This window comes from Aplysia californica, unplaced genomic scaffold (genome assembly GCF_000002075.1).
Source record: "Aplysia californica isolate F4 #8 unplaced genomic scaffold, AplCal3.0 scaffold01133, whole genome shotgun sequence".
NCBI lineage: Eukaryota > Metazoa > Mollusca > Gastropoda > Aplysiida > Aplysiidae > Aplysia > Aplysia californica.
Genome location: NW_004798403.1, coordinates 160,250 through 168,071, shown reverse-complemented (window position 1 = coordinate 168,071; position 7,822 = coordinate 160,250). Strand labels below are relative to the sequence as shown.

General features: G+C 41.0%; 1 protein-coding gene across 1 annotated transcript in view; it reads left to right on the top strand.

Moving 5' to 3' along the window:
- Positions 1–7,822, top strand: part of LOC101853276 (alpha-N-acetylglucosaminidase) — a gene marked incomplete in the record, with an annotated part of 28,150 nt that overhangs the window by 2,979 nt on the left and 17,349 nt on the right. The window contains 9 exon segments of the mRNA XM_013090076.2: positions 227–312; positions 763–920; positions 1,380–1,564; positions 2,420–2,567; positions 2,874–2,944; positions 5,616–5,777; positions 6,213–6,278; positions 6,423–6,486; positions 7,388–7,458. Coding sequence (XP_012945530.1) covers positions 249–312; positions 763–920; positions 1,380–1,564; positions 2,420–2,567; positions 2,874–2,944; positions 5,616–5,777; positions 6,213–6,278; positions 6,423–6,486; positions 7,388–7,458 — 989 coding nt within the window.

Here is a 7,822-nt window from a genome sequence, read left to right as displayed (position 1 = left end):
CACCCACACACACACACACCCACACACACACACACCCACACACACATACTCACACACACACTCACACAAGGGTCACTCCATTTGCTTCTTATTAACAAATCTCGAAAACAGAAACCGTTCGGAGAAATGAAGTTCAAGTTTATTTTCCCGAACGTTCGGAGAAATAGAGCCAGCCATTTAAATTACCTATTCAACCTCACAGAACAATCCCTTTTCTCTTCTTGAGGCTGACTATTTGAAGGAGCAGAATGTTTGACCGTGGGAGACTCCTGTTATTGCTGTCAGCTGTTTGTGTGTGTCACGCAGTCCAAGGTAAGAATCATTTCACAATAAGCAGTTAAAGCAGCATGGAAGTTAAGTTTTTTTTGCCATATTAGTCTTTTCTTAAATATGCTTCTACTGAGAGCAATCTCATGTTTCTAACTGAATTTGTCAATCTCTGGTTTTGGCGCTAAGTGCACTGGAATATCAATGAGTAACTTTATGGTTAGGGTAAGGGGCAGGGTAAGTTTGGGTTAGGATGGTCAAACAGGGTCATCCCCTGAATTTTCTGCCCATTTTGAATAAAAACTATTGTATGCCACAAGTTCTATGGTGGTAGGGTAGTTACTAACACATTTTATAAATAAGGAAGGGATTTTCATTTGAAACTTTTCAATGTCTTAATCTATGATGTCTTTTCATGATAAAATTTGCAAAGCAGCACAGTGCTTTTATCACTTTTAAGACTGGTCCTCTTGCAAAACTATAATTTCTCTTCAGATTTCCCTCAGCTGAGTCACGTGCGCACCAAAACTTCTGCACAAGTTCAGCGTGAGGCAGCTCTTGATGTCATCGGTCGCCTCGTCCGCGACAGAGCCTCGGACTTTGAGGTCAGGGTCGACCAGAATGTGGGTCCCAAAGACAAGGATACGTTTAAGGTTGGTTGCAAAAGATGATTTTCAAATCGGGATTCATGTTGCATCTGAAGTATTATATTATGGTAACTTGGATTTTGTATGTGTAATGTCCAGAAGATTCAGGACAAATAAAGTAACGGTATGAATATGAAGCAGAACAAACTTGAAATTGAAGACCCCTAAAAAATGGTCAATGTTCTTTTGGTAAAATGTTGCTGCTTTTTATTGTGCACTTATCAACTGATGAAGGTTTATAACTTCTGTTGGTTCCTTCAGTTTCAGCCTATGTATTGAGGCGTTTTACTTTTCAAGTTAGTTGGTCAACTACAACCGGTTTCTTTGTATGCTTTAAAAATTGTTAATAACATTTAAGCATTTGGGGGGGGGGGGATGTAATTTTCAGTGCTGAAGTGCTGATGTCTGATGTTGGGTTTGTGTTTCTCAAGATTGTTTATGTTCCCACTGTCCTTTTTCTTACAGCTGAGCTCTATAGAAGGAGGGAGGATTCTGATTGAGGGCACCAGTGGCGTGGCTGTGTCTATGGGCTTCTACCACTATCTCAAGTACTGGTGCAACGCTCAGCGTACCTGGGCCGGTCAGCAGACGGAACTGCCTGCCACTTTACCATTGCTTGACAAGCCTGTAGTCGTCACCACCCACGACAAGTGAGAGACATGGGCAGAGAGGGAAAACTTCTCTTTGTTTGTTACTTTTGGTTCTGCTGTCTGTGATTCCCTGTTTTAGTAATGCTCAATGTGACAACAGACTTCTGATATAGCATGAGAGACAGAGCGGATTTCCTGATAATCAGCTGCTGACTGACAATCAAGACTATTTTTCTTAGCATAAACAGGGTTGCTGATGTTCTGGATAAATCCGGAAACCAGTATTTCTGAAAACATAAATGTGTTTTTAGATGGACCTTAAAAAGTGTTGAGCCCGAAACAAAAGAGTTAGATAAGAATTGCTCAGTGGGTGGGAAAATGTCTACTTTGTTTGATTTTGTTATTTTGATGAGCGCCTTATTTCACCATGAAGCAACATAATTTTCGGCAATTGCTGAAAATAGGTTTCTTTTACTCGGTGCTCCTTCATTAGAGGAAAACCAATCGAAATAGGTTTAATTCTTTTGATTTAATGATCAATTTAGTGGCATAAATGTCACTTTAATGTTTCGTACCAAAAGGGGATTTTGGCATAGTGGGGAAACCCCCTCCAGAGATGAAAAATGAAGTCCAGACAGGCCACAAAGCTGCAATCTAGGTTGTTGTCTGAAATTTTACACTTTTCTAGGACAATAAAATTATACGTAGACATTTTTCAGTTGAGGAGCATATAGAAGTGCTGGGACTTTGAAAGGAAATAAATATACGGATCAGATTTTTTATCACACATGGTACTGGAATAAAAAAGAAGGGGTGGAAATAATTTTTCGTCTGAGAAGCATTAATTAGGTATGCAGGTACTTCGAAAACAAATCTATCTTTCGGTTGTAAAAATGACCTTATTGTTCTTCCCAGATTTCGCTACTACAAGAACGTGTGTACGGAGAGCTACTCCTTCGCCTTCTGGCAGTGGGACCGCTGGGAACAGGAGATTGACTGGATGGCTCTACACGGGATCAACATGCCGCTGGCCTTCACTGGACAGGAGGCCATTTTCCAAAGGGTCAGATTTGTTGGTTGTTTTGTGTTTTTTAAATATTTTTATGTCGTGCCCAAAAATCATGAGCGTTATAATAATAATAGTATATATAATAATAATAATAATAATAATAACAATAATAATAATAATAATGATAAGTGAAATGAGGAAAATTTGTGTAAGACACAACGTTGGGGCCCCTGATGGGGTTCGAACCCCTGACCTTTTGGTTGTGAGCCCAACAGCCTAAGCACTAGACCGTCAGTGATTTTTTTTTTTAAAGGCATTTTATTTATCTGTCTTAAGAAAAAATTGTTTCTGGTCTTTCAGGTGTACTTGAACTTGGGCCTAACCCAGGCAGAGCTGGACGAACACTTTGGGGGACCGGCCTTCCTGGCTTGGTGAGTTTTTTTTCATGTTGTGTGTTAGGGGGGTATCGGGAAATAATAATGTTCTTCTTGGCTTGGTGAGTTTGTTTATTATATGGTAGAAAAGAAGCATTTTACTAATAAAATGGAAAGAATGTAATACAAATAATAAAGTGTTGGAAAGAGCTGGAGTTGGAGATATCAGTACGAACATAAAAACGAGAAGATGGAGATATTTAACTCTTTCCGGATGTAGTTTTTTTGGGGGGGTCCAGACGTAATTAACTTGTGGCTCGATTTGGCTACTCAGGTGGTATACAAAATAACTATATAAGAAAAACCATCTCTCAAAACGTAACATATGAAATATCAAATTGAAGGAATACATTCCAACATGAAACAAGGATTAATTTTGAACATAAGTTTGCCTTACAAGGGTTACAAATGGCGATGGTGATGAGAAAAATACATTTTGAGGGAAAAAATTACATTCATCAAACATGTGAAAGCAAATCAGCATAGCTATCTTATCATATACAGGCCAAGAGCATAATCCATAAATTTATGAATGCGCAGCTTTTTATATGAAAGCAATATTCCTATTTTTGTTAGAGTTATAATATTTATACTGAGTCCGGTTACATAATTTTGTTGATGCAAGACTGCAAGAACTAACTCACTCAATTTTTCCCCCAACCCACGCTTTGACAAAGTGAAACTAGATATTTTCATTTCCTAAACCCTTTCTGAGTTTTCGATAACAATAAAAAGTAATTATAAATGATGGATCATGTTAAAACGAAACAATACTGAGGCACCCTATCACAACCGATATATCAGCGATACGTCCGGGAAGAGTTAAGACATGTTTTAAGAATGTTAAAGACAAGGTTGCCCTCTTAGACATGGTTTTGGAGACCAACTGGAAAAAGAAAAAGAGGTAGACCAGCTGGAAGTTACTGAGGTACAATTAGGGAGGTGGCAGTCACCCAGGGCCTAAATGTGTCAAAATAAGAGAAGGTGGCCAGAGACAGGCAAGTGTGGTGTCCACTGCTCTACATCTGATGTACTTCACTGTTTTGGAGAGAGTAAGTAAGTAAGTAAGATGCCGGAAAATGATAATGTCCTTTCCTATATTTTCTATCACCATCAAGTGCGAGATTTGTGACAGATATTGGTGATCATGGTTTGTTTTGTTTTTGTAAGTGTTTTACGGCGCTCGCAACTGCATAAGGTCATATGAGCGCGCGGGACACATTAACTCTTTTTATCCTAGCTGTACCGCCACGGACTCTGTACCCGTCCTGGGGCCGCCGTGCCGTATGAGTCGGAAGTCAGTGCGTGTAGTTCAAAGTGCTATATTTCTTACATTTACTCTTAGGTTTTAAGGAAATTTGGCAGTTATGTTAGAAATTGAATGTAGTTTTTGTAAATGTATGTGGTTAGGAAATACTCCAATAGCACAATGTAGATTTTGAGGTGTATTCTACCCTCGAACTTGACCCTGATTGCCGCGCACACGACGTCCCATTGGATTTTATAGATCTAGATCTAGCCCTACCCATCGAGCACGAATTCCAGCACCGACCCCTTCACCATAATCGGAATCGCTATTAGATGAGTCGAAGTCCTGTTTCTTATCATCCAAAACGGAATTTACGGCATTTATTTCAGAGCCACTTTCATCAAATTAGTATCATTCCCCCTCACAACCCAGCGCCACTTCAAAAAGTACTTCGTCGGTCGTGAATGTGCTTTTTCGAGACAACTTTCAAGCCTCTACACCCATCAAAAACAAAGAAACCACAGTTCATTGGAAAATTAAAATATTCAGGCAGAGCTAGCATCGCCGTATTTGCGTATTTTGGTAATTACAAGCAGAACTAGCTTCTTTGACGTGACCGTATCGCTGTTCCGAGAATACTCGTAGCCCGGACTGGTCCTCGTTACGAGTATACTCGTAGCCCGGATAAAAAGAGTTAAACTTTTTCAGTTGGTAGGAAATTTTGAATTTTGCCGGGTGGCGGCCGAAGCCTACTCTTATCGATTTTAGACCCCCAAGGGATCTTTAACGTGTACAACTTGCACACGGGCCCTCCGAGATTTTTCGCCCTTGTCCGAGTAGGCTAGCTGTAGATCTTTCCTACCAGAAGATCAGGGGTGTGGCTGAAAGACAGCAATAAGAAGAAGCGAAGGAGTAGCAGTAGAAAGGCTGTAGAAAGAATAAGGAGTCCAGAGGAGGGGGGCAAAGGAGATGAGGGAGTGGGGGCAGAAAGAGGAGATGAAAGCAGATGACAGAATATTGCTAGAGAGCAGGAAAGGAGGTGAAAGGAGACAAATTTAGGGAAGAAAATTTTTCGGTCTCTACCCGGATTCGAACCGGGGACCTTTGAATGAGAGGCCAACACCTTAACCTCTAGGCCACGAGAGCCACGAGATCATGGTTTGCTTTTTTTTTGCTTGGATGCTGCGAAAAAGAACAGTTATACTATCATGCTGTTTTCCCGTCACTCATCTGTCCGAAAAGAGGCAAGCTCTTATCCTTTTTTGTCACACACACACAGGGAGGGAGGGAGGGAGAGAGAGAGAGAGGGGAGAGAGAGAGAGAAAGAGAGTAAGCTTTTTCTAATATTATGTATACACAGAGGTTCTTTTTCTTCTAATAGGTATCTGACAAAACTTATTTCCATCTCCCTGATATTAGGGCAAGAATGGGCAACCTGCGACGTTGGGGCGGACCGCTGCCTCAGATGTGGATCACCAACCAGCTGCTGCTCCAGCATAAAGTTCTACAGCGCATGCGCTCTCTGGGCATGACCCCGGTGCTTCCGGGCTTTGCGGGGCACGTGCCTCAGAATCTTACAAGGTACCGACTGTGGATGATGATGAGAGAAAAGGGGGAGGGAAGCAGGGTGGGAGAGAGGGGGGAGGGAGAGAGAAAGAGAGAGAGAGAGGGAGGGGGAAGAGAGAAAGTGAGAGATAGGAGAGAGACAGAGAGGGGGGGAGAGAGGGGGAAGGGATAAAGTGAGAGATGGGAGAGGGAAGGAGAGAGACAGAGAGGAGGGAGGGAGACAGAGAGAAGGGAGAAAGTGAGAGATGGGAGAGGGAAGGAGAGAGAGAGGGGGAGAGAGAGAGATACAGAGAGAGAGAGAGAGAGAGAGAGAGAGAGAGAGAGCACTATGGAAGCCATGGGTCTTTATGTCTTGTACAGTATTTTGTAATTTTGTCTAACCAGCTGCCAAGGCATATACAAATATGGGGGTCATGTTCAACGGTTATTATTTTATTTTTCCTCTTCCAGGGTGTTCCCAAATGCTAATGTCACGCGGATGAGAAGATGGTCTCAGTTCAACTCCACGTACACAGCGTAAGTTTTTGCTTCTCAGTAACTGCTTCTTGTGTGGTTATAGTCCCAGTAGCCAAGCCATATTGTCTGTCAGCTGTTAAAAAGTGCATAGCTGAAAATTTTGTCTGTCCTCATGAAACATCATCTTTCTGTTTGTCCTTGCAGGACCTATCTGTTGCAGTTTGAGGACCCACTGTTCCAGAAAATTGGTGGAATGTTCATACAGGAGGTTTGTGAACTGTGTTTTTTTTGCTTTCTTTGATGTGATTTTGAGGGAAATGTGAAAAAAAAAGGGGTGGGTGGGGTTGGTAACTTTGCCACAGGTTAGTGTCATTATAAGGAGATGGCATTATATCATCCTTTCTCGTAGTTTTTGAAATAAATGATCCTTGGTATTTTTAACGCTGTATAGATATCTCACGAGGCCAAAATGGTTGCTTTGGAATGCATCCCAAAACAAAAACAGGTGCGCTTTGAAAAATGTATTCCCCATGTCAGTTTGTTAGTGTTGGTGTTTGAGCACTTGCAGTCCGCAGTTTGCACTGCATGCTTCCGGAGAAGCTGAGAATGATTTCTGAGTGTTCTATGGTAATAATAGTTGTAAATCATGTTGTAGAGCATGGATATGCACTGTGTACATACAATTATTAATATTATGTCAGAATTATACTCACGCCCTTTACAAGCAAGGTGAAGAGCCTAACTCTCACACCGCATTTGTCATCTGTTCCTCTTCCCTTTGTGGAGCTTAGAAAAAAACTCCAGACATACAGAAATCGCTTGCCCAGAAGAATCCTTTCTTTTAGTTTCGGTAAAAATTTTGACATGTTGCTTATTTTCCATGTACTGTTGAAATAGTCCAAGACGTCCACCCACTGTCGAGGAAATAAGTTGTTGTTTTTGGCAGGCAGATGTTATGGACAATATCATATGAAAAAAAAAATCAAGAGAAGAAGTGGAAAGTTGTTGTTCAAACAAATGTTTGTCTTGGGCAGGTTCAAGTGTTTTTTGTTCAATGATTTTGAGATTTGGATTAATTTTATCTTTATTTAAAAACAATTTTTTTTTCAGTACGATCATGAATGCAAAGCCTTGCTTGATCTTAGTATTGTCTCTTGTCACTTTCTCAGATGACCCTGGAGTTTGGTACAGACCATGTTTACAACGCCGACACTTTTAATGAGATGGAGCCTCTGTCTAGGTGAGAAATAGAACTTGTAACAGTGGAAACTATCCAAGATGGCCACCCATTGTTGAAGAGAAAAATAGTCTGTTTTAGACAGGTGGATGTCTTGGACAGTGTCATTGTGATATATATGTGAGGCAGTTTGGTGGAATCAGGCTCTTGTCAATTTTTTGACATATTGAGTTATTGGTATCAACTTAAAGCTTGTTCCTTTGTCTTGCTTTCAATGAAAAAATCCCCCATCCATCGTCAATAGAAGTGGAGATATTATGCATTGAAGGAGGTGGGGTCACCTGGCTTAAGAGGTGAAATTAGCGTGAAAATGGCCGCCAAAGCTTTGTAAATTCCAAAGCTGGAGAGTCCATGGAAACTGTAAATT